Consider the following 27686-nt stretch of genomic DNA (forward strand, 5'->3'; position numbering starts at 1 on the left):
TTCGAAGCTAAACATTTTTTGTTTAGGAGTCACTCACAAATCATGGTTATTTGGCCATTATACTTGTGCAAATATTATAGTTGTACATACAGGCGATTCATTCCAGGGATAGCGCCTAAAGCCCAAAACATGTAGAGTCAAATCACTTTGCGTTCTATGGCAGGTGGGACTGCCAAGGTATTTTTCCAGGGATGCCCACCTCCTTTCCACCCCCTCCCTTTCTTTTTTCTTTTAAATTGACAAATGCATAAAGCTGAATGCGCACAAGTTAAATATATGTAAGTTGCAAGCTACCTCTATCTCAATGGCAAATTATTTTTATGTTTTAAAAAGGTGTGGGGTCAAATGGATCCCACATACCATTTCTGTAGGTTTTGTACTGTACATTGAGGATTATTGCTGGCCGTGATCATTTTTATGCAACTGTATTGTCTTACTGGAAAAAGGAAGATCTCAATAAATACTATCTTCAAGCTTGCAAATGTTGTCGTGATGCTTAATAACTTTTGCCAGGTATTTTATGCATCTGCCTTCTTGAGATACACGCAAACACATGTCTTGCAAAGGTAGCACATATGGTCACATATATCCTGAGAAATCTGGGAATGAGCAATGGGACTTCTTTACAGCAAATGTTTAAAAAAATTTTTTTTAATGAAAGGGTTTTTTAATATAAAAAGAAAGGGCAGAAGGGGGGGTGAACCCCTTATGATCACCCCCCGTTTTGCTGCTGTGTAATTTCTTTTGGGGCAGGTTTATAGGATGTCTCCATTTGTTCTCCTGAATACTCCTTAAAAAAAAAAATCTACTCTAGTAACAAGTGTCATTTGCAGCATCTCAAAAACAAAGCAAAAAACGTATGTTTCTTGAGCTGTGGTGCCATCAAGTGGTCAGCTCTGTTCAGCAACTTTTTATTTAACTGTGTTTCTAGAACTCAAATATGTTATAACTATGAGCCACACCAGATGAGATACCTCACATTTCTTTAAATTCATATTAAAAACAGCAATTGGGGGGGGGGGCAAATGAGATGGGAGATGGGTTTACTCTTTCTCCAACATTGTCATCCCAAACTAAATTGCCATTCATAACTGTTTTTCCCCCTGTTTGGTGGGAAAACATGTCTTTCCATTGGATCATGTTATCTCCGACAACTAGTCTAATCGGAACAAGTTTCAATAGAAAAATACCCCAAATAGAAAAATAGTCTTTAAAATTATGAAAGCATTTTAGTGTGAAAAGCATTCAATATAGATTAAAAAACTTATTTACACTCATCTATATTGGGCAAAAACACATGGGGTAAAGAGCAAGGAGAGATGTTGCTATGCGTTCAGTAGATGTGTGGCCCTGAATGCCTTACGTCTAGCTATACTTGAGGTGATAATGATGCTTCTGCTTTGGGTTATTGCACTTTAGACTACAGCTGGGGACTCATATGACTGAATGCTCCTCCACAGAAAGAAAGAGCAGGGAGCTTCCTCTTGTTAGTTCAACATCAAGTGGAGAGGTGCTCCCTTCATCAAAAGGTGAACTTCACTCCCTTCAAACGCCTCCCTTTGAAGCATCAATGAAATGCAGGGGCTACAAAGCTAGGGCTGATATTTCTTCTCAGTCCTACAAGTTACTGTTTCAAAGCTTTTGTCACCTGAGATTTCCAGTGAAATAGTACTTTATCTCATTTTTTACTAAGGAGGAAAACATTCAAGCAAAACAGTTTCACACTTGAGTCAAAAGCATAGCTGCCAAGTTTTCCCTTTTTTTCACGAGGAAGCCTATTCAGCATAAGGGAAAATCCCTTAAAAAAAGGGATAACTTGGCAGCTATGGTCAAAAGTTATGATCCTGAGCATTGTAGGTATTCACATTCTCTCTCTCTGAAAGTTCAGCATCCTTTTCGTTGGCTTGCCCCAGGAGCTGTTCCATCTCAAATGGAGCCTGTTGTCTCACACAGCTCAGCTCAATGCAAAGATTACCAGGCGCCAGCCCTTGTGCTGCCGGAACCCCAGAGGCTGGTGCCCCGAGACTCAGCTGAGTCCCCGCTGCTCCGTGTGGCTGGTGGCTTCTTGCTATTAGTCTCCAGGTGTGGGGTGACTTCCTCTAAGGAAGAAATCTCCAAGTCACTGTCCTCCTCATCAACGAACTGCAGCAAGGGAGAAGAGAAAACAGATAGGAGAGCAAGCAGCAGATGGCAAAGACCAGCCGCACACTCTCATCTCTGCAATGGCTCACATCCTCCTCCTTAAAAATCACCCTAAATCAGCGAAGAAGATACTTCTCAGGGAAGGCACACCCCACCAGGGTTGTGTAGTGGTTACAGTGCTGGGAGACCAGGATTCAAGGCTCTGCTTGGCCATGACACTACCTGGGTGCCCTTGGGCCAATCAAGTCTCTCAGCCTAACCAATTTCATGTACATCACCTTGAGCTTATTGGAGGAAAGGTAGGCTATAAACACAACGAATAAGTAAATAATTCTTAATTCAGAGCTGAAGATTAAAGTTTCCCATTTTATGCCCGATACCAGTTTTGCCACCCACTACCCATTAGTCAGTATACAACTGGTGGGTTTTCAAGTGGTTGGGTGCTTTGCACTATCACAGTTAATGGGTGCTGCTCAAGAGCACCTCTTTCCATGTGTCTTGTGCATGAGAACCACCTAATGGATTGCACCCTGTTAGTTGAATCCCTGACAGCTGAAATCCTAAACATGCTCATGAGCAAGCCTCATAGAACACTGAGGCATTTATGTTTGAATAAATATGCATAGTATAATGTTATTGGGAAAGAACTGATGATTGAAAAGCAAAGGTAGCTGTGTTGCCCCCCCCCATACAAAACCACAGTAGGACAATATTTTTATTAGGTCATCAAGCATAAAATGACATAAGAATGAGCAAGCTTTCAAGCTCTCCAGAATTCTTCATCATGCTGAATAAATAGTCAGCAGCAAAAACCAGAATTATGTTTCTTATGGGTTAGAATTTGGCAGAGAAAGGGGGACATCACCTGTCTGGTTTCCTAAACTAGTGTGTATTGTATAGTACCTGGATTTTTTTAGTAGTTGGGGCAGGTTTAGGAGCTTCTTTGGTATTGATGGGAAAGAGTTTAACTCCACCAGCAGGCTTTTTCCCAGATGCACTGAGTGTCCTCTCCAGATTTTTGGCCATTGACTGCACCACTGTTTCTACAAGAAGCAAAGAATTGTTGTTATTCATTAAACTTGCTAGTCATTCATTACTCAAGTTGTGCATTACTCAAAGGTTTCCAAGTGACTTGCAACACATCTAAAACATAAAGGGTGGTATTATACTAACAAGCCCCATCAATGCAAGAATTTTCACTTGTGTAATGGGAATATCCCCCTCTCCTCCTTTGCATTCCTGCACCCTCCCCAAATCTATTCCAGGGGAACCTGATAACAGATTTAGTGGGTGCAAAGAAAGAGAAGGAGAGGATGTTCTGATGAGCAAGCAAAACTCCCTGGGATGGTGGAATAGTTCTACCTTAGTGCTATGTTTTATTCCACCCAAATACATTATACCATTAACAAATTCAAACTAAACACCTACAATTCATATACATATTAAGATTTAGGATCCGAGTCTAGACATCAGATTTAAACAGCAAAGTTGTTCATAATAATAAATGGCTTCTTAGAAGGTTATGGGCTGACCTAAGAAACTGTATAATTCTAATGAAAGCTGTCAGAATGACAAAACTAAGAAATGAGCTGACGTGTGTCTGACTGAAGAGCTGGTCCAGGAAAACCTATGGCAATAAGTATCTAGCACACGAACACTTGCCACTGCGTAACAAGAGCATTCACGCACAGTGATAGCACAGCAGTTGTGCATCCTCTCAGGTCACAGATAGTTGGCATACAAATACTGCCCTTGAATGGGCTGCAGCACATGGAAAACGTTTTTAAAATGCTATGCCAGTCATGTGGAACAACTACATAGGTAAGAGCTTTCTAGCCTACCCTGTTGCATTATAACTAGAGAAGCCTGAAGAATTTGAGCCTCACAAATTCTTGTATGAAATGACCTGATCTGCACTTATCAGATCAAACTGCATATCAAAACGACATAGCCAACACATTTTGCACTTCTTTCAGTACTGCAGGAAAATCCTTGGTAGTTAAAAAGGACCAAATATGGATTTACCGTAAATGCACGTTTTCAGAGGACATATGCATTTAAATAAGCATGAAAATATACAGTTCAATGCATATTAAAATGTGCATTAAAAATATATTAAAGCATGCACACACACACACCCGAACGAGTCTCTGCTGCTGTTGCAAGGACCCTTCCCATACTGCCTTTCCCCTCAGACAATTCTATGTCAGATGAATCCCAGTCACTCTCTTCATTCTGCGTTGCTCTGGGAGGGTCTGGTTCTGTCTTGCGGGGTGCAAACTTTGGAGATGTATAGTTTGATTCCTCTTCAGATTCTTCTTCAGAGCTGAAAGGTGAAGTGCTGGGGAATGGAAACAGAGCAGAGTGGGAAACAGAAACGAAGGATGGAGGAGAATTTCATTTGGTGCATTTTTAAGCATACTGATCTCCTTCAGTACACTTCCGGGCTAATATATTTATCAGAATGTAATTCTGGACTTCTCCAAATTTTGTGATGCATTTCTCAGCTCAACACACACACACACACACACACACAACCTCACCAAAATTTGTGTAAGAGTATGTATGTATTTTAGGATGAAATAAGGTTAGAAATGTACACATTGAGGAAAAATGTATATTTTGTGATAAAATACATACTGACATACATATTTATACATGGGTTTAAAATATGACTATGAATTTATTTATTTTTTATAAAAAACATCTAACTACAGATTAATGCAGAATCGAGACAGGACAGGACAGATCTATGAACAAACACATGTGAAACTGACATGGATAAGAAATGAAAATCCCCAACTTTGCCTACAGAGTTTTGGAGCAACATCCAACTGAGACACTTTTGAGGGATTCCCAGAGTACTTTGCAAATCTTGGCCAATTCACAAGGTCTGGTGGAAACAGCTGTTTTAGGACAAGGAGCAATTAAAATTAAAAGCTTGCAAAAATGTTTGTAAAACGCCTCAAACATAATGACAACAGTTCAAATGACATCATCAGTTTTCATACACAATAACCAAGACAATTCAGCATAAAAACAGGGAAATGGAAGTTTAACCCAGAACTTTAACCCACCTGGGATGATGGGCAGCAGAGTATTGAAGAGATGGTGTGCTGCTCCTCACTTGCTTTGGAGAAGGCATCCTGGGGGTCTCCACTGAACTGGCCTTGGAGCTCACTTTGCTCCGAGGGGCTGGTCTGGGCATCTCTGAGGCATAAGGCTTGAATTCAACTTGTTGCATTCTGGGCTTAGAAGACACAACCTGGATTGGAGACTGTGGGCTCCTTTGGCTTTTACCTGAAAGAGATGATTGGAAACATCTGGAGGAAAACAAATTGGCCAGTATCTGATCCACGTAAATAATACACACACCCCAAATAAAATAAAAGCAATGCGCTGAAAATCAGTATTCTAAATTAAGAATATCATAGAGAAACTTTCAGAAAATGTTGCCTTCCAGATGTTTTGGACTATGATTTTGGGCTGATAGAAGTTGTAGTCTGGATGCCTTCAGGTTGGCAAAGGCCTCTTACCTGAGGTTCCCGAGAGTGGCAGCGAGAGATCGCTTTCATCCTTCTGACCCCTTTTGACTTTCCTTTTCACTTCTTGCTCAATTTTGTTTCTTAAGGCGAGGAGCTGTGGAAATTTTTTGGCCTTCTGCTGTTGTTGGGTTTTTATCACGTCTCTCAAATGTTTGTAGGTTTGAGCAGGGATACCTTTTGAACCCTGTAAGAAAAACAATTAGGAATAATGCAGATTGCATCACTGCGTAATTCTGTTCTTGTGTGGTAGACCACAGCCCTTTTCATTCATAACTGACACATAGAACAAATATGTTTCAATGGAGGGGTGGAGAGCCCTCCAGGTGTTGTTGGACTCTAAATTCCATCAGCACTGCCAGGCAACCTGGCCAGTAGTTGGGGTTAATGGGAGTTAGAGTTCAACAACATCTGCAGGATCACAGATTTTCCATCCTTGGTTTACCAGCTATTGGGGTAGGGATGGAGGAGAAATTCCATTAAGTTTGCATTTAAAGGTGACTATCAAAGTCACACCTTACAAAGTCAAATGAGAAACATCTTTTGAAAATTGCACTTTTCTGAATTTGAAATGTAGTTGCTCCAGCCAATGTTTACAAAAATGCATGTATTAGGTTAAAGGGTGCATTAAAATGACTATATTAGTGAAAATGCACTATATTAGGATAAATTGCTTGCAAAAAAATGTGTTCATTTGTCAAAACTACATTAACGTGTTTGCTGGGGGAAATGCATTCTAAAAAGCTGAAGTATCTTCATGAGAGTTTTTCTTTCTTTATTTTTGTTAGCCGCATTTCTAGAGCAATTTGCAAATTCTCATTTTTTCCAGTCTTAAAGAACTGAAACTCATAGATCCTTCCATCCCTCTTGCCAGATAACCTTGCCAATATCTGCTAATAGAGAAAGGGGCCGACCAGAGGACACTTTGCCTAGGCCTCCCTCAAACCTGGAGTGAGTCCTGACAGGCAAACACATTGCAGTGCTGTGATAAAAATAACTCCAAGTGAACTGTGGGAAAGTATTTTTTGGACCCAAGATGGGAAATTTACAGAATTTCCATTAATAAGTTGATTCTGAAAAGAAACACAGTGTTAACTTCCGCTGATATGGTCCCTTCTGCAAGCCGTTTTCCTCAGATGAAGATTCCTAGTGTTGAAGAGCGTTAGGGAGTCTATTTTCCTGACCAGGTATGAATGTCCACACATGCTGAGGCTGTGTTGGAGGAACTTGTAATGAGACTTGACTCTCAGTTCCCAGAGATATTAGGCACTGCAATCCTCAGTTGAATATGGAAAAGGAATTCAAAGTTGGGCAATTGACTACAAGGGGAAAAGCTCTCTGCATCTACTTTCCCCCTCTCATGGAACTTACCCGCTTCACTCCCATGCTCTCCAGTTTCTCGTCAAGGGTCTCTTCCAGAATTGGCCGGAACTGTTTCAGCAAGTTTGGATTCCTCCTCAGTGCTTCTAGAACCCTCTTCTTTCTGTCCAGAGTATCTTCCAGTTCTGTAGTGAAACCAATGGCAAGAACCAGAAAAAACTTTAGAAATGGTGGCAAATCACCACCCCGTGGGTCAGGTCAGGTCTGGTCCCCAAGCAATCTTTCTTAGGGAAGGGGGACCAGTGGGCAGCATCACGGTGCTTTGTTGAATGGAGAGGAACTTCTCCACACACCTTGAAAGAGAGGGAAACTATGTTCAGAGTGATCATCAGAACTGCTTAAAGGATTCTGGCACCTTAGTATGCTGCCATTATTTTCATATCCCAGTATAAGGCTGACACCTTAACATTTGTTTTGGGCGATCAGAAATATGAAATAATTTCGTGAGCACAGCCAGTAACACTGCGACCAGCATTACTCTTTGCAATACTGCCTAAATTATCAACTTCTAATTACAGTCGTACCTCAGAAGTAGAACGGAATCCGTTCCAGAAGTCCGTTCGACTTCCAGAACATTCGGAAACCAAGGCACGACTTCCGACTGGTTTCAGGAAGCTCCTGCAGCCAATCAGAAGCTACGGAAGCCACGTTGGACGTTTGGGTTCTAGAGAACGTTCGCAAACTGGAACATTCACTTCTGGGTTTGTGACGTCCGGAAGCCAAAATGTTTGACTCGCAAGGTACAATCCAAGGTACAACTGTATTCTGCCACTGAATGAGAGTTTGCAATACTTTATTCTTTTGCTATTTGAAGGGGGGAAATAGGGTTCTAAATATATAAAGTAGACCTAAAACCCACCTGCATCCTATGGCAGCTTGACAGAATCCAATTAATAATTATTATAATCAGTAATATGATGCTTATCTGGAGGTGGCAAACTAAAGTCAAGAAACCATTCATCAGTGAAGTGCAGTCCAGGGGGTGGGTACAGGGGGGTTGTTCCCTGTGCAAAGGGGTGTCTTGGGTTCCAGAGGGAATGGGCCAGCCACTGGCTTTTGGAGACCCATAAAGGTCCTCTGGTCAGGTTGGACTTTGGACAACAACAGTATCTAGCATAAAATCGGAGAAGAGCAACTGAAATTGGTGAAAAATACCTTCTTCAGTAGATTCTTCTGTTGTTTCTGCCTTGGGAACAGTTATTTCTGGAAATTAAAAACAGTAACTTAGGAAAAGGCACATTATTCAAATTCCAGTTGGTGGAACTCACAGTTCTTACACATTAGCATGGAACTTAAGCTGTACAGTTTCATTTATCCCAGAAAAAAATTGATTTGTAGCTTTGTCCTTATGGAACTTGGGAGCAAAACACTCTTCTGGAGCTCTCGAAGATCAGCAAGAATCCCTCAGATTAGTTACTGTGCATGCCTATTTCACATCTCAAGATCGCACAAGTGCTTAAGTGTATGTTTGCAGTGCTAAAGCATACAAAACACACTGGGGTGGTTTTTTTGTACATGTGAATTTGTGTGTGTACATATATGATCTAAATTGTATTTATAGTGTTCAGAATGATAAAAACTACTTAATTGTTATGGAGCACATTAAACATTTCAAAAGACCACTAGGCATGAAATCACTGAAAAGTTGCTGGATGAGCACGGAATAGCTTTGATGAAAGCACTGGATTGCATATTTTGGTTAGAGGGTTAGAATTTTGAGAGTAATTTTATTATTTGCAGTAGTAAATCAAATTTTCTGCTACTGTTGGACTGCAGATTTCAGCACAAAGGAAAACCTTTCAACGCCGAGTTCCAAGCAACTTAATGATCCTTCCAGAATCTTCTCATACTTAAGTCCCATTAATTTTAACCAATTCAATTATGAACTGGGGGGTGGGGGGAGGTTTAAATGTGATTATTAATCCTTCCTTCTCCAGCCCTATCAACTGATTTAAACACCTGATGTAAGTGTACTTGAACACGTTCCCAAGTTCTACAGCAACTACACGTTACCAGACCTAAGAATGTGTAAATGAAAAAAGGCATTCTTTCTCTGTTAACCTCTGCCTCCCCTCCCCTCTCCTCCTCTATATCAAAGTTTAGACTGGAAGCTCCTCAGGGCACGAATCTGACCTCTTGTACTCTGTCAGGTATCATGCACACTGAAACAACAATAACTGCAATTATTGTTCACTCTTCCTTTGTGGCTCTACAAATCAGTGATTAATTTGACTGCACTATCTGTCACTCAGTGACAGTATACTGGACTCTTCCAACAAGCAGAAGAAAAGAGAGGTTGCTCTCATTCCAAAAACAAGAATTCTTATTGTCTGCTAAATCGCTAGAGACAAAGACTTCGGTCCCCTTAGCAGCATAATGGGAAAAATTGACTGTAGGAACTCTCCCTTACAGATGTGCTCTAAGAAAAATTCTTCTTTTAACTCCGCAAGTAGACTGCAACCTTAGAGCCACTATTAATCACTAATCCTTGATGTGCAGTTTGTACTGGGGCTGCAAGAAATCTTAGTTTCCAGAAAGCAATCTGTGGTTGTCACTATCTATAACGGCAAATAACTATGGAATCAATTGGGGCTTCCTTTGCTTCTGGACCTCAGTTCCAATTTTAATTCCCACAGGCACCAAATTCAGAGGTGAAATGTTCAGAATGACCTTAGAAAAAGAGCTGGATAATTAACTTCACTGTGAGCTTTTGAATCAATAGATATGGCTATTACAGAGTTTCCTTATCTGCCTGCCTAAACCTGCCCAGGTTTACACAGTTTGTCAAAAGAGAAAAAGAAGCATCTAGTGTTAACTATGGAAATTCATTCAGTCTAGATTTTGACCGTTACCTTTAGGTTTGCTAGAAGACAAGAGCTTAATCTGCAAGACAAAATATGTTATTAAAGGATCAGTTTTATTTAGGAACTGTTTACTTACTGTGAGTGTCCACATAATCAGGAAAAAAGCGAAACAACTGAAAAAGGAGCCCCAAAGATGCACTGTATTCTTTAGGCAGGGTAGAGATGGGGAACCATTGGTCATGCTGGGCTGGATGGGAGTTAGAGACTAACAGCTTTTGGAGAGACACAACTTCCCCATCCCTGTACCAGGATCTCATTCAAAGCGGTCCTCTGGTATAAGCCCTACTATCATATGAAAGGTTCTCTTCATCAAAACAACTTGATTAGAAGAATCACAAGGGAGTTTTATATCAGGGGAACATTCAAACATGCAGATTGCTCCCTGTTATTTGGCAAGAGCAGCAGCAGCAGCAGCAGCATGTAATTCTGAATATTGTGCAGTTTGAGCCTTAGAGCAGAAGCAACAATCTGCTTCAAAACAGGACTCCAAACTCTTATTGAACCTGAGCCCCAAGAGGTGAACAGAGTGCTTATTACAGGACTGAAGGCAGGATATCATATTCAACTTACTGTTTTCTCCTGTGACTGGATGATCTTGACCTGTTCCCTGAGTTGTGCACTGAGGGATGCTATTTGCTGCTTGCTGTGCTCAGCCATTTTCCATTGGTCAGAAGACATGGAGGCCCATAGTCTCTCATTCTCACCCTTCAGCTGAGGAGATAAGGACAAACTGTTTAGAGATCTGGGCATGAGGACCCACTGCATGAAGGTAGTGGGATTGTGTGGGCAGCAGGCTCTGCCCTCCCCAAAAGCATCCAGCACAATGTATACACAGAGTCTATCCATGTAATAGTTTCTGGCATTGTATATGCATAATCTCCGTTCGTGTATCATGCTCTACACAGGTGTGGGCAGATTCTGTTCCTATTTGGGCACTGACTGTACACCAGGACAATGTTTGAACTCTTAATGAGAGAGAAACTGTGAGGAAAAATATATTCTTCAGCACACTCACCTCTTCCTTCTCCATCTGGTGTTCCTTCTGAAGATCCCTCAGTTTCCACTTCCATTCTGTTTTCTGATAAATTAAAAACAACAACAACCTCAGTCTTAGCCAAACTTATTTGGACTCACCCAGAGGCTCCTCATGAGGCCGGAGGAACATCACCTGGCTCTGGGGCAGGAAGGCCGCTCCCCACAAGGCCCTTTCCATGTGGCCTAGGAGGCTGGGCCCAGACTCACCCAGCCCTACTGAAAAGGCTCCTAATGAGGTCGGAGGAACATCGCCCGACTGTGGGGCGTGAAGGCCACTCCCCACAAGGCCATTTCCACCTGGCCTAGGGGGCAGGGCCCATATTCACCCAGCCCTACTGAAGAGGATCCTCACAAGACCGGAGGAACATTGCCTGGCTGTGGGGCGTGAAGGCCGCTCCTCGCAAGGCCCCTTTCACCTGGCCTAGGCCCAGACTCACCCAGCCCTACTGATGAGGCTCCTCATGAGGCCGGAGTGACATCGCCTGGCTGTGGGGCATGAAGGCCGCTCCCCACAAGGCCCTTTCCACCTGGCCTAGGGGCCAGGACCCACACTTACCAGCCCTACTCCTCATGAGGCCCAGAGGCTCCTCATGAGGCCGGAGGAACAAATGTCTGACAACAAACCCTAACTATTGGATTCTTTTGCCCCATCTTTTTGTGCCTGCCAAACAGCTGTGTCATGCTTATGATAACATTTTATTTTCTTCTCAATTATGCTGTTTTAAATGTGCATTTTATATTTGTCTTCACTTACCAATGTTTTCTTTTGAAATGTTTTAAGATTTTTTTTTGTTAGCTTTATGTTAAATATGTATTCTGTTGTTGACCTCCTTTGTACTGTTTAATTTTGAAATCTTTAAGGTAATATTTTAGTTTTCTGTTAATCATGTTTCTTTGACTGTATACCGTACTTTATATCTGACTTTCTTCAGAAATGTTTGATTCTGGATTGTTTTATTGATGTTTAATATACTGTAAACTGCTTTGAGATTTTTCTTAAAAATATAAAGAGGTATAGGAATGAAAATAATAAATAAGTAAATAAATAAGCAAACAAGCAACCCTCAAGCTTGTGCACTCCCACCTTCTCTGGTGAAGCTGCAAGGAGCACAAAACATTTTTGTTTCGATTTTAAACTACTCATAGTTTGTTGCATTGTCCAAACTCAAGAAACTATGGTTAATCTTAATTACAGTTTGCTGAAACAAGCAAGCATCAAACCACAGTTAAAAAGCTTTCTTGCTGAAACAAGCCATAGTTATGATTAAATATAGTTCAAGAGTTGAATTCAATGCCTTTGCTAAATGGTCATTAATGTGGAACAAAAATGGAAGCTTCTAATTTCCTCCTCATGGCTACATTGGAGAAGAAGTGGAGAGGAGGCAGTGTTGCCTCGTATTGTTAAACCATGCTGTCAGAGCACAAGGGACATCACCATAAGTGACTCCACAACAATCTATCTGCTGTCATCATTTCCCACTCCCCACGATAGTTATATAGCTTAGGTTTTATGGTTTGGCTCCTGGGGTGGGGATGGGGTTTAGAATGTAATGGACTGCAAAAAATAAGATTGTACTCTTAAGCGTCTTCCCCCTACCCTGTTATATTCTACAAGCAAGAGATGATATATTGCAGAGCTCACAACCACCACATCTATGCACCTGTTGCTCAATCTTTGCCTTCATCCCCTGTAGTTCCCTCTGAGTCTTCTTCCATTGCTGCTGGTCAGATGACTCGTCATCCTGCAATGTCCCCAGATTAGAGACCACTGCACTCTTGCCTTGTAGTTCCTGCAGCTTCTGGAGGAGGAATAAGTGGTACATGTAAACACTTTGCTGGCAAAGAGCAGCGGCCAGAGCTATTAAGGCATCTCTCAGGTAGATTAGGTTTCTGTGCCATATCTGATGGAATATAAAAAGCAGAGTTGTCATGTAAGTTGGGACTTCCCTATGTAGATATGAATATTTGTTGAAAGGAACACCAGCTTCTTGCTTTGTGTTTCATTATCTTGATTGGGAAAGGACGACTAGCTAGAGTGTGGATTTCCCCCACAAACAGGATCATAACCAATTGCATGGCTCTCTACTTGTCAATGGTGCTGGAAATTCAGCTAAGTGAACAAGACCTTGCAAAATTATCCAGGCTATTTATAACTAGAAAAGTGCATTCTACTGAATAATCTCCAGAGAATGATGGAAATTTTGGCAACACACAGGGCACCATATTACCAAGGTCCATCCATGGTCAAACAAAGTGATTCATTCTTCTCTAACATAGGGGATTTTATCATTCCATGAAGAAAAGACCCTGCTGTTCTTTTGTGGTAATATTTAAAAGCAGCATGCCAGTTTATTGAAGGTGGCGACTGCCCTGAATGTTTAAGGATAAGAGAGAATTGTGCATTTGCCTTACCCCCTCCAAGGCGGAATTCTTGCTGGCAATGTCCTTGAATTCAGTGAGGAACAGGTGCCGGAGGTCTTCCATCTCCCTTTGAAACTTTACCCTTTCCTCCTCCTTCCATCTCTCAAATTTTCTTATACTCTCCTCTTCTCTTTGCCTTAGGTGCTCTGCTTCCTATCAATGAAACAACAAGATCCAAAGCTGGAAATAAGCTGGTTAGAAAAGACAAAAAGTTGTGGCTATGGAATGATTTGGGAACAGTTTCTAGAAATCCCAGTCATTCAAACGGAAGTGGAAATACTCCAAGCAAAGGGCAGGACAGTCCAATTCTTGCCCAGCGAGTTTAAGCTGGATATTCAACATGACAAAAACCAATAGCTTGCAACAGTGGGAGGGGGATGAGTGGAGTGGCAATGACCTGCACAGACAAGTTGCCCTATCAAATATATTAAAAGTGCAATCTTATTATGTCTTGTTGTTGTTTAGTCGTTTAGTCGTGCCCGACTCTTCGTGACCCATGGACCATAGCACGCCCAAAGCTAAGTCCCACTGAGTTCAAGGTGTATGATTGTTGCACACAGGAACATAGGAAGCTATCTTATACAGTCATACCTTGGTTTAAGTACACTTCGGTTTGAGTACTTTCAGTTTAAGTACTCAGTGGGCCCGTCTGGAACGGATTAATCCACTTTCCATTACTTTCAATGAGAAAGTTTGCTTCAGGTTAAGTACGCTTCAGGTTAAGTACGCTTCAGGTTAAGTACGGACTTCCAGAACCAATTACACTCATACTTCGGGTTAAGTATGCTTCAGGTTGAGTACTCCGCAGACCCATCTGGAACAGATTAATCACCTTTCCATTACAGTGGTACCTCGCAAGATGAATGCCCTGCAAGATGAATTTTTTGCAAGACGGATGCGTCTTGCGATCTGATGGTGACTTGCAAGACGAATTCGTTTTGTGAAAAATTCATCTTGCGAATCGCGGTTTCCCATAAGAATGCATTGAAATTTAATTAATGCGTTCCTATGGGGGAAAAAAGAAATTCCAATGCATTCCTATGGGAAACCGCGATTCGCAAGACGAATTTTTCGCAAAACAAATTGACTCACGGAACAAATTAAATTCATCTTGTGAGGCATCGCTGTACTTTCAATGGGAAATTTCGCTTCAGGTTAAGTACGCTTCAGGTTAAGTACAGACTTCTGGAGCCAATTGTGTACTTAAACCGAGGTACCACTGTACTGAGGCAGATGGTCCATCTAGCTCAATAGACTCTGACTATCCATGGTTTCAGGTAGAAGATTTCCCTACCTGGAGACACTAGGGATCGGACCTGGGTTCTTCTGCATGCAAGGCAGATACTCTGTCATTGAGCTACAGCCATTCACTGATATATGTGAGGCTCACAAGGAATTCCTTTCCACTGGTTTATTGGCCACCCCACTGAACAGCAGATACCCAGGGCAAGAGATTATCTGAGACGACTGACATTGTTCTGAAGGACTTCTATGTGCCTGCAAATATTTGCCCTTCAGAGTCCCCTCTCACCTTCATAGCTTGCATGTTTCTGCAATGGAGGCAACTCACCTTTGGATTTATTTTTACTGGAGCAGAAGAAATATTGTCAGATGGGTTTTTTTTTTAAAAAGGTTTTATTCATTGCTGTTTTTAATCTGATTTGAATGTCTTTGTTATTTTACTTTTTACTGTTAAATCACTTTGAGTCACACTTTCAAAATGCAAAAATGGGACTCAAATACAGTGGTACCTCGGTTTAAGTACACAATTGGTTCCGGAAGTCTGTACTTAACCTGAAGCGTACTTAAGCTGAAGCAAACTTTCCCATTGAAAGTAATGGAAAGTGAATTAATCCATTCCAGACGGGTCCGCAGAGTACTCAACCTGAAGCGTACTTAACCCGAAGTATGAGTGTACAGTGGAAACTCGGTTTATGAACACCTCGGTTTATGAATTTTCGGTTTATGAACGCCGCGGACCCATCTGGAACGGATTAATTCATTTTCCATTACTTTCAATGGGAAAGTTCACTTCAGTTTATGAACGCTTCAGTTTATGAACAGACTTCCGGAACCAATTACACCCATGCCTCAGTTTATGAACGCTTCAGTTTAAGTACTCCGCGGACCCGTCTGGAACGGATTAATCCACTTTCCATTACTTTCAATGGGAAAGTTCGCTTCAGTTTATGAACGCTTCAGTTTAAGTACTCCACGGACTGTCTGGAACAGATTAATCTACTTTCCATTACTTTCAATAGGAAAGTTCGCTTCAGTTTATGAATGCTTCAGTTTATGAACAGACTTCCGGAACCAATTGTGTTCATAAACCGAGGTACCACTGTAATTGGTTTTGGAAGTCCGTACGTAACCTGAAGCGAACTTTCCCATTGAAAGTAATGGAAAGTGGATTGATCCGTGCCAGTCGGATCGGCGGAGTACTTAAACTGAAAGTACTCAAACCGAAGCGTACTTAAACCAAGGTATGACTGTATAACAAACAACAAGCCTCTTCCCTTCCAGCTGCCGTGGTGCAAAAGTGCATTATCAAGAGTTTCGCATGCACTGTTTCCACTTTGGCTACAAACAGATCATTCTAATTCATCAAGCTATGAGGGCTTTGGCTTTTGTGAGTACATACCTGAGCCCTGCTTTGGCTCTCAGCCTCCAGTTGGGCATGGGTCTCCTTCAGTTTGACTTTCAGTTCTTCAATCTCACTTTCCATTTGTACCACTTGTTTCTTCTTCTCCTGCTCTATAAAGCTCAGTCAGAAAGAGGCATGGTTAGTTATGGCGTCAATTGTAAACATTTTGAATTGTGTATAGAAAGGTACCCAGGAATGTAAGATGATGATGATCAGTGCTTTTTTTCTTTAAAAATGAGGGGTACTCTCATTTTCCTATTCATATTGAAATTCTGCCCCTCAATGAGGCCAAACTCACAAAACGTTTAGGTGTATGCGTACCCCTGCGTTCTTCCAGTGATGATGATAATGATAATAATGATAATGATAATAGTATTAGTGTTAATAATAATAATAATAATAATAACAACACCCCACCCATCTGGCTTGGTTTTCCCAGCCTGAAACTCTATTTTTCAGAACTCCCTGACAGTAAGAGCTGTTCGACAGTGGAATTTGCTGCCAAGAAGTGTGGTGGAGTCTCCTTCTTTGGAGGTCTTTAAGCAGAGGCTTGGCAGCCATATGTCAAGAATGCTTTGATGGTGTTTCCTGCTTGGCAGGGGGTTGGACTGGATGGCCCTTGTGGTCTCTTCCAACTCTATGATTCTATGATTCCATGATTTATTTTTGACTTAAAACATTGCTTTGTATGTCAGGAAAATAATATTTGACACAAGTGAATTAACATGGGCCACATTTCAATCCAGTAGTAAATGTGTCGAGGCCTGTTCATTTCAAAGAACACCAGCACAGCTAGCTCTATAATGGATTGTCATCATAAATTATAGCGGGACCACTGCCCTCTGCTGGACAAAACCATGCCCAGAGCTGAATTTCCTCCAAGGTTTGTAGGTTTCGTTTTCCTCTCATTTTGTGAACTTCCTTTGCCACCTCAATAGTATGTGTGTGGTATATTTTGCAGTTTTCTTAGGCTTCCTAGAAGTATTTTGTTCCCAGTCATAAATCCAAAGCTATACCTCAGAGAATCTCGTGCATATTATTTGGTGAGGTAAATCAATTTGAACAAAATGTATTTGTCATGTTTTAATCTATATGCTTTATGGCCAACCTTATCATTATGTGAGTATGAAGTATATCCTTCTGAGGTGGGTCAGTTATAGTTGCATGATTGTATCCAGATTTGCAGAATGACATCTTAACATTTTCCAAAATGCTGGGTGTATGTACATTAATTTCTGATGTTGCCAGTATGGCTCAGAATCAGTTTATATGTGAAACCATTCAGAAAAAAGATGGTAGCTACTGAGCCCCTTATTTGTAGATAGTGATCAAGCTAAAGAGTTTGTTTCATTAAAATGACCTTTTAATGTAAAAGGAAATCTCTCCAGATTTTTCTACCCACAAATGAGTTAAGGGAAAGACAATGCCTGAATGCTTAATTAGTAACAAACTACTGGGTATCAGCCTGTATATGGAGAGAGGCACTCAAAAATCAAATGCTTTTACACAGTTTGATTGATCCAATGGGCCCCTGATGATCTCAAATAACACTTCAGATCAGGGGCAGTTACTGTGCTGTCCTGCAGATGAACTGTAACGTCCATCACCCTTGACTACTGGCCATGCTAAATGGAGCTGATGTGTGTTTGAGCCCAGCAAAATAAATTTGGGCAGGGGCACCGCATTCACTACCCCTGCTCCAGGCAATCTGGAAAACAAAGGGTCCCTCCGTGTTAGTTAGTTATTAAATTTAACAAGGAAAAAAAAAGAAGAGAATGGGGAAAAAATATTATGAAGTAAAATGCACTCGCTTTATCAGTGAAAAGATTTCTGTTTGTGCAACACAAACTTCCCAACAGAATGGCCCAATTGGTTAGACCGTGGTGCTGGCAACGGCAAGGTTGCAGGTTCAATCCCCATAAGGGACAGCTGCATATTCCTGCATTGCAGGGGGTTGGACTAGATGACCCTCAGGGTCCCTTCCAACTCTATGATTCTATGAGAACTCCCCCCCCCCTCTCTGCCAGTTTGCATTTCTTAGTACAGAAAGTATTGATCTGATGTGTAGGGATCTTTCTTATTCTAATTAATTCAAGAGGTCTCTGGAAGCTTCTCTGTGTGAAAGAAACAAGCAGAAGGTTCATGATGTTTGGGTTATTCCTTCAGACAGCGCTTTTTTCTGGGGGGACGCAGGGGTACAGATACCCCTAAACATTTTGTGATTCTAAGTTTGGCCTCATTGAGGGACACTATTTCAATATGAGTAGGAAAATGAGAGTACCCCTAAACATTTTTTTTAGAAGAAAGGCACTGCCTTCAGAGAAACTGAGTAAAGCTGGCTTAAACTGGTTCTGTTATCTCTTCTGTCAAGGTCATGATGACTATAAAAGTAAGGCCAGAAGGAGCCTGGGTTTCAATTTCTCTTTCTATCTTCCCTCTGGTGTGGTGTTTTGTATATAGTGTTAAGGTTTAGACTTATTATAAGTTATTGTAAGTTTAAGTTAAGTCTGCTGCAACTGGATTTCTTATAGATGGTGCCAATCCTGAATGTATTGGATTTGCGACCATTATGCGCATTTGCCTTCAGTAGCAGTAAAGCTCTGCTGGATGAAATATTAATCGCCTCTGGTTTATTCTTGGGGAATCCTGAAACGTGTTTAAGTTTTTACTCTGCTAACTATATGTGGGAGTTCTGCTCTGGATCAATACAGTATTGCGTAGAATTTCTATGACATTCTCCTCCTGAGTGTGCTCTGCACATTCCCCAAATGTGCTCTGGAGCATTGGGGAACTCCCAGAACAGATTTAGAGGGCATATAGGGTGTCCTGTGGGGAGGGGAAGGGGGAAGTTCCATTCCACAGCCAAAAGTCCTTGTGCTGAAGGAACAAGCACACTGAATGACAATGCCCTCTGTATTTCGGATTGGCTATTAGTAATTATGGTCTCCATATGTTATTGCTAGTTCATACTGATGTTTTAAGACATACATAATTCTTATCGTCTGTTCTGCTAAGAAGGGGGGGGGTTATTGTTGGTTTCTTTTTGTATTTGTGATGTTTTTAAGATACTGTAAACCAATTAGCAATTATTATTAGTCTTGAAATATGAAGCAGGGGCATAGCAAGGGGGGGCGATGGGGGCGGGGCACCCCGGGTTACACTCTGAGGAGGGTGCCACTCGACCCCCCCCCTGCGAGCGAGCAGCCAACCACTGCCCGGTAAAAGCCTAGCTTGGCGGCTGGCTACTCGCTCACTTGCTCGGCACGCGCTTTGCTTGTTCCTAGGCGAGGGGCGGGCCAGGGAGGGGCATCAGCGGCTGCCACTGATGCCCCTCCCTGGCCCGCCCCTCGCCCAGGAACAAGCGAAGCATGCGCCGAGCTGGTAAGTGAGCAAGCTGCAGAGCGAGGCTTTTTAAAAAACCTCACTCCACACCTTGCCGGTGCCGCCGCTCTAGCACCGGGATCCTCCGCTCATGGCCAATCCTGGGCGGCACACACCAGCACTGTACGGTGCCGTACGCGCACAACGCATGCACCGTACTCAGCAGAGCCACTGGCAAACAGGCCCAGCGCCGTATGGCGCTGGTGCATGCCGCCCGGGATCCTCCGCTCACGGCTGCATCAGCTTTATCCCCGCAGTGGCTTTATCCCCATGCACATGCACCATGCACAATCCTCCACTCGCAGATGCAGTGGCTTCATCCCTGTAGCAGCTGCATCTCCATGCGCATGCGCGATTCTCCACTCGCGGCTGCAGCAGCTTCATCCCCACAGCGGCTGCATCCCCATTTGCACGAGTCATGCACGTACAGTGCCGCGTATGCGTGCTGCATGGCGATGCCCCGCCCCCGGGTGCCGGAAAGCCTTTGTGCTGGGTGCCGGAAAGCCTGATATGAAGCAGTACATAAAGAAATAACCCTCTGTGCTCACCTGCTGCAGTGGCCTCTGGGTGCCTGCGCAGCATGTGGGCTTGAAGAAAGGAGTAGTTCATGAAGGTCTTGTCACATAATTGGCACTGGAGAAAGACAAAGAAAAGGATAGATACGTCACATGCTGGCCTGGTTCACACATCAAGGTAAGACAGAGTGTGGCTCATCATGACCACATGAATGTGTTGGCTCTCAGATAGGAACTTACATTGCTCTCTCTCCTCCCCCCCCCGGCTTTTAGGTTAGCCTGGGAGGACCCCCAAGCCAAAGTTTGGCTTAGCCTGTCACTCAGACCAGGGATCAGGGTGAAGCTGCCTCCTTCACGACCATGACCTGCAACTGCAGGACAAACCTTGGCTACAGGTCAAGGAGAAGAAACCTGAATCATGATTCTGGATTTAGACCACATGCTAAGCTAAACAAACCAAGACCACATTCACACCACACATTGAAAGCACTATGATACCACTTTAAACATTCATGGCTTCCCCCCAAGAATTCAAGATGCTGTGGTTTACTAGGGGTGCTGAGAATTGTTAGGTAGGAGATCCGTATTCCCCACACATTTCCCAGAGATCCTTGGGAAGAAGGATTGACTGTAAAATCACCCTGAGAAATGGAAAACTATGGAGGCGAAAGGGGTTCCCCAATAACTCTTAGCACCTTAGCACCTTAAATGACAGCTCCCAGAATTCTTTGGGGGAAGCCATGACTGTTTAAAGTGGTGTCATGGTGCTTTAAAAGCATGGTGTGAGTTTGGCCTATGTGTCCATGAGTGTCCTTCTTTACAACCTTGATTTAGCTATCACATATAGACCTAAAAAGCCGGAGGAGGAGCAAAGCATTCCACTAGACCAACTCCAAGCTTAATGCAGGACCATTCATCCATGTGTTCAAACTAACCCTGAATTATGGGCTGTTTGTGAATGGCTGCTGAAGTACTAACACCCAGACAACTGAAGAAGTGTATCTGAAGAAGTGTGCATGCACACAAAAGCTCATACCAAAATAAAAACTTAGTTGGCCTTTAAGGTGCTACTGAAGGAATTTTTTTATTTTGCTTCGACTCAGACCAACACGGCTACCTACCTGTAACCCAGACAACTGTAACCCCCCCCCCAAAAAATATTTGCTAATCTAGCTTTGCTTCTGCAACCACAATCAGGCAGATGAGCTGGAAGAAAAACAAAGATCATTCGCATTTCCTTGACAGGCTGCTGACTGAAAATCCACACTGCATAATGCAGCTCCGTACGCTCCAGCTGTCCCTATTTACCAAGGACAGTTCTCAGAAAACGGAAGGTATTTAAACAGAAGCTGTCAGGGATGCTGTAGTTGTGTCCTGCATTGTAAATCCTGCACTGAACAGAGGGGTTGAACGAGGGGTTGCACTGAACAGAGGGGTTGAACTGAGTACAACAGTGCTCAGGCGATCTCTCCAAATCCTCCACTGTATTTGTGGGCAGAGAAACTTGCAGGATCATTTCACCACATTTCTCCAGGGGGGGGGGGAAATTTCCCATGAGGTTTTTTTTTTTTTTTTGCACAGTAGCACAACTTATCTCCACCCACCACCTACAAAGTTTCCCCTTCTCCTTTTGCTGCCACTGGAAATGTTATCAGCAACAGTGTTACCGTATTGCACTGTTGAATTTATCTTAATGCTCCCCACGTTTTCAAATAAACCAAAATTTCCACCATATATTCAACAAACATTTCCCAATCTTCTTTAAACGTATATTCTTCTTGCCCTCTTATTCTATGTGTTAGGTCCACAAGCTGCGCATATTCCATCAGTTTAAGTTGGCATTCTTCTTTCATTGGGGCCTCGCTCGTTTTCCATTTTTGAGCTAACAAAACACGAGCCGCAGTGGTGGCATACATAATTTAAAACATTTTTTCCAATTCATTATGAATTATGTCCCAATATTCTTTTACCCTTTTACAGGTCCACCACATATGATAGAATGCACCCTCAGTCTCATTACATCTCCAACACTTATCTGATTCAGGTGGGAAGGAAGAGGCAGCCAAGATACATTCCAGACACCATGATATATCAGCATATCATGGTATTTAGCTGCTGATATATCACAATGTCAAAAACTAGATATCAGCCAGCCCTGTTTACAATTATGAAAGCTGCACAGAAAGCATGCAGCCATACCACTCACCTTGTGGTAGTTATTGGCCCCAGCTTGCAAGAGCAATTGCTGCGTGGCAATCATCTTTTTCCGCCTCCTGCTCTCTTCCTTGACCCCCTTCAGCTCTTCTGCTTGCTTATCCCAGTCCTGCTTGACGCGTTTGAGGTCTTCCAGGGTCGCTTGGTGTTGCTCTTCCTGAAGGGCCAGGCTCATGCTCAAGTACTCCTGAGAGTGCAGCAGGTACTCGATGGTCAGCTGGGCCATCTTGAAGACCTTCAAGAGCACAGGGTCAACTGGCTGCTGACAGTAAGGGCACTTTTCTGCATCGAGGTTGCAAAAGGTGATGCTGTTGATGTTCTCCTGCAGAGTGGCAAGGTCCAGCTCGCGAGCCACCCGCTCCACATCGATGGCACTGAACCGCCTCCAGTCGATCGTGTCTCGCCGCAACTGGAATTTAAAGGCGGGGAACATGCTCGGACCGGCGAGCATGCTGCCCAAGAGATGGCTGCTGCTTGGGAAGTTCACAGGAAATGTGGAGCCTGGCATACCTGTCCAATAATGACGGGGTGCAGGCAGTTGTGGTGGGTAGTAAATATTAGCAGCAAAAGGCTGGACAATGAAAAGGATACAAGATGAATTAGGGCTGGAACAAAATGGGACCTGATAGAGTACACTTGTGTACTTGAAGCAGACCCAAAACATGTACAAATGTATGAAGAGCCTGCTGAATCCGGCTAATGGCCCATCTAGTCCACATCCTATTCTCAGTGACCAAGCGATCCCCATGGGAAACTCACAAGCAGGACCTGAACACAATAACACTCTTCACTCCTGTGGTTTCCAGCAATAGCTATCCAAAGCATTACTGCATCTGACCCTGGAAGTGGAGCACAGCCATCATGGCTGATAGCGATTGGTAAAAGGTAAAGGTAAGGTAAAGGGGCCCCTGACCATCAGGTCCAGTCGTGTCCGACTCTGGGGTTGCGGCGCTCATCTCGCTCTATAGGCCGAGGGAGCCGGCGTTTGTCCGCAGACAGCTTCCGGGTCATGTGGCCAGCATGACAAAGCTGCTTCTGGCGAACCAGAGCAGCACACAGAAACGCCGTTTACCTTCCCGCCGGAGCGGTCCCTATTTATCTACTTGCACTTTGATGTGCTTTCGAACTGCTAGGTGGGCAGGAGCTGGGACCAAGCAACGGGAGCTCACCCCGTTGCAGGGATTCGAACCGCCGACCTTCTGATCAGCAAGCCCTAGACTCTGTGGATTAACCCACAGCGCCACCTGGGTCCCCTACGTCAGTCTATGTCTAATGCTCATTTAAAGCCATTCCAATTAGTGGCCATCACTGCCTCCTGAGGGAGGGAGTTCCATAGTTTAACTATGTTCTGCATAAATAAGTTCTTCCTTTTATCTATCCCAAATCATACAACATTCTGTTTCATTAGATGTTTGTGAGTTCTAGCGTTATGATAGAGGGGGGAAATCCTTTTCTCTATCCACTTCCTCCATGCCATGCATAATTTTATTAATTTCTATCATGTCACCTCTTCCCTGCCCTTCGTCTAGAGTCCCAAATGAGGCAACCTTTCCTGATAGCAAAGTTGCTCCATCCTCTTGATCATTTCGGCTGCCCTTTTCTGTGTAGCCTGCAGAACTGGTTTCCTTTTATATTATTCTACTCAGTCCTCGGGTACATGGGAGAACTCAGTCGGTGGAGCAGGAGACTCTGAATCTCAGGGTAATGGATTCAAGCTCCATGTTGGACAAAAGATTCCTGCACTGCAGGGGGTTGGACTAGATGACCCTCATGGTGCCTTCCAACTCTACAATTCTATGTTTCTATATCACTTTACTTATTACCATACTAGATGGTTAAACAACCACAGATTAGGTTACAGGTAGGTAGCCGTGTTGGTCTGGATCGAAGTAAAATAAAAAAAATTCCTTCAGTAGCACCTTAAAGACCAACTAAGTTTTTATTTTGGTATGAGCTTTCGTGTGCATGCACACTTCTTCAGATACCTGAAGAAGTGTGCATGCACACGAAAGCTCATACCAAAATAAAAACTTAGTTGGTCTTTAAGGTGCTACTGAAGGAATTTTTTTTATTTAACCACAGATTAGAAACAACTACTAAGATTTCAAATGAGTGAAGAAAATAGCAAGATGATTAGGTAAGCAAATCAAGGTGACTGCTGTTTATAGCTGAAAGGTTTGATTCATTAGCTATTAAATTCAAAGTTGGCTCTCAGTATAGGCTTATTAAGAGTACAGGTGAGGGTTCCAGCTTCCATATAAAAAACATTCCTGTACTCATGTACTGATTTCTCAGACACTCAAACAACTATAATTTGTTGGTATCTGAAGAAGTGCGCATGCACACAAAAGCTCATACCAATGACAAACTTAGTTGGTCTCTACGGTGCTACTGGAAGGAATTTTTTAATTTTATTTCAACTATAATTTGAGTTGTGTTCCTACCCAAATATAAAATGCACGAGAGTCACTGAGCTTTCAGTTCTGAGGACTAAAAAAATGAGGACATCTGATATGGCACTCTTATTATAACAATTTGCTTTCAACATTTAATTGTCACAATTACAAAACCGCTTACAATGTAATCCTATACATGCTTATTCAAAAGAAAGTTCTATTATGCTCAATGGGATTTACTTCCATGAATGTGTGCATAGGATAGTAGCCTCTAGGGGAAAGTGCTGTAAAATGATACATACCATTTTTTCCAGTATAGAAATGCTGTTCTGATCTATCTGGACTCCTTGCTTATTCACAACAGACAGTTGTGTTGTGCAACGGTGTGTTACTAGGTGTGTCCTGGCATGATGGTAACAGGACTCCAAAGTTTCCCTCACAGTAGCACAAATATACCATAGCTAAGCAGCACGCTCCAAGTGGTTAAATATTCATTCTTGGCTTTGTATGTATTTGTTTGCAGCTCCAGTATGAGCAAACAATGATCACAATGAACAACCAGGTGATAACATGTGTTCTCATCTGCCAGCAAAGCTGCTCTGCATTTTACACAGGACAAACAGGCCAGTCTAAATATGGAAGAATAAATGGACACCATTGGCAATATTCAAAAACCAGTGGTTCAACCTACCAGAATGCTCTGTAAATTACCTTAAAGTAGCCATCCTGCAGCAAGGGAAATTCAAAGGGAGATTGCAATATGAAACCACTGAATTGACTGAAAGGGTTCAATGCTATCACTTGTGGGCTGAACCGAGACAAAGGATTTTAGCATATTAGAGATGTTAACTGCTTTACAAAGCAATGGTGCCTCTGCCCTCAATAACTATTTGTGAAGTCCCACTGTTAAATATGGAATTATTACTCTCTGTACTTTTCCGCTTTTCATTTCCCTCTGACTTCACTATTAACCATTTCCCTCTACCTGCCCTCCCCCCATACCAAAACCTCAGGATAACATTTCATGCATCTGATGAAATGGACTGTAGTTCACAAAAAGCAAGCGGCATAATACATTTGTTAGTCTTTTAGGTACCATAGGACTCCTGGGTGTGTACAGCCTGCATGATAATGTGCATTCAGTGCCAGATGCAAGTGCCTGCACACACAGAGACCGCTTTCTCAGGTCACCTCCTGTTGGGGCAGAGACCTACTGATGATGCAGGGCTGTGTCACTCCCCTCACCATGTTTAACTTGCCTATGAATGAAAGGGGCAAAATGTACAGGTTGATGTAATCCCTGACAGCTTTACTCTGCCTGAAGTGGGGGTGTGTTGGGGTCTGTCGCTGATTAACATTGTAAAGCCCTTTAAATGTGCTTGTGGGAGGAGGGGGTTGTTGTTTCTGTTTTAACTATTTATTTGTGCTTTTATCTTGTATTTCTGTGTTGTGAACAACCTTGAGATCTTTTGAGTGGTATATAAATCTAATAAATATTAATAAACCAATAACTTTTCTTGCAGCTGCTGAAGTCCCAGGGGCCCTGTCTGAAGCAAGGCCACAACCCACATTGTAAAGCATCAGTGGTGGTGCTTAAACAGAATTACAGGAAGCAGCTTAAACAGAATTACAGGAAGCTGCCTTATGCTGTCAGACTATCAGTCCATCTCACTCAGTACTGTCCACATGAGTGTTTCTAAATCTTCAGTTTGTGGGATTACGGCTCCCATCGTCCCTGATTAAGAGGGCTGAGGGTCTCCAGTTGTTTTTGGACTACAACTCCCACCTTCCCTAGCTAGCAGGACCAGTGGTCGGGGATGATGGGAATTGTAATTCAAAAACGGCTGGAGATCCAAGTTTGGGAAATACTGATCTACACGCATGGGAAGCAGCTTGTGTGGGTTTCAGACAGGGGTCTTTCTTAGCCCTTCCTGGAGATGCCAAAGATTGAACCTGGGGCTTTCTGCGTGCAGTGCAGATGCCCTAACACTGAGCTTCTGCCCCCCCAACCTTTTTTTTCACACCATAGAAGAGAAGGGCCTTAGGAACATGCCTCCCTTGACAGCCCTCGACAGCCTCTCTGGAAAATTGCCCCTGGATTTCCAAGTGTTAAGAAGCCCCAAAGCCTCCGAAGAGAAGGATGCACCGGGCCTTGTTGGCCGCGGAATGTCGAACTCCTTCCACCCACCCTCCGACAAATTTTGGCTAGCAATTTCTACTCCCGAATTTCAAAACCGAACAAGGAGCAATGCCTTTTCTCCTCCTCCTCCTCCTCCCTTTCCTTCCCTCCTGTGTGTGTGTGTGTGTGTGTGTGTGTGTGTGTGTGTGTGGCAGCCGCTACTTTATAGCCAGCATGCTCCAACTCAGCGCCCCTGCTTCCCTTCCCAGTAAACCAACTCCCCTTCCTGTCACGCAACCCCCAAGTCCTCCCCTTATCCGCTTCAGATTCTCCAGCATGTTTGCAAGGAATCGGCTCTTGGAGAAAAGTTTCCTAGCCGGGCTGCAGACAGGAGCAGCTTGTTGGACAGAGAGGGAGGAGCTATGTAGATTGAGTTCACTTGGTCAGCTCCTAAAGTTTCCAGTCTGGAGGTTCCTGCGAGTGTTTGCAATTTAACAAGCCACTTCACCCGCTGATGTTTTCCTGAGCGGTGGGAACATGCAAGAGGGAAAGAAGGCGAGCAGTGGCTTGAACAAAGCAGAGCTGGTTAGCCCCACCTCTCTGCATTCCTCCTCCTCCACCTCCTCCTTCCCTCCTCCAACTCTCTTGCCACAGAGCTTCACGGTGCAACGTTTCAGTTCTTTAGACTAGAGTACCAATACCAAACAAAGCAAATCCTTACCTGTCCCCAGAGCGCATGTTTTGTGGCGTGGGGTTGGGAACTGGGCGCGTGCGAGCGAGAAAGAAAGAAGAGAGAGATCTAAAGCAGCCTGGATTGGAGGCGCAACTCTCTCCGAGCTGGAATCTTCCTTCTCTCCTCCCACCCAGGAAATTCAACACCATCCAGCAAAGCGCTGGTTCCCCACAGCGACGAATCGCCTCGGCCTAAATGCACAACACCAGGCTGGAGCGGGAGAAAGCAACTCCAGCGCTCTGAGCGCAGAGAACGGCTCCCTCGAGGAGGATGGGGGTGAAAATCGCTGCGAGGCCGTCC

The 27686-nt window shown here is 43.2% G+C and overlaps 1 protein-coding gene across 3 annotated transcripts; it reads right to left on the minus strand.

Annotated features, from left to right (window-relative positions):
- Positions 1–796: 796 nt before the first annotated feature.
- On the minus strand, positions 797–27512 carry LOC118093905 (cilium assembly protein DZIP1L). 3 transcript variants are annotated; one of them, XM_060274596.2, is made up of 16 exons: positions 27375–27512; positions 22131–22709; positions 19958–20042; positions 16026–16138; positions 13376–13537; positions 12625–12762; positions 10944–11006; positions 10499–10639; positions 9917–9947; positions 8220–8267; positions 7056–7189; positions 5679–5871; positions 5220–5442; positions 4281–4483; positions 3046–3185; positions 797–2142 (listed from the first exon to the last, which is right to left on the minus strand). In XM_060274596.2, the coding sequence occupies exons 2-16, from the start codon at positions 22644–22646 to the stop codon at positions 1972–1974; spliced, it is 2361 nt and encodes a 786-aa protein (XP_060130579.1). In that variant the 5' UTR covers positions 22647–22709; positions 27375–27512; the 3' UTR covers positions 797–1971. The 3 variants fall into 3 exon arrangements, with proteins under 3 accessions (XP_060130579.1, XP_060130578.1, XP_060130577.1); XM_060274595.2 differs by lacking the exon at positions 27375–27512 and adding an exon at positions 24837–25019 and having other exon boundaries at positions 3046–3179; XM_060274594.2 differs by lacking the exon at positions 27375–27512 and adding an exon at positions 24837–25019.
- Between the last annotated feature and the right edge of the window lie 174 nt (positions 27513–27686).

The sequence above is a fragment of the Zootoca vivipara genome, chromosome 5, assembly GCF_965207765.1.
Source record: "Zootoca vivipara chromosome 5, rZooViv2.hap1.1, whole genome shotgun sequence".
Classification (NCBI taxonomy): domain Eukaryota; kingdom Metazoa; phylum Chordata; class Lepidosauria; order Squamata; family Lacertidae; genus Zootoca; species Zootoca vivipara.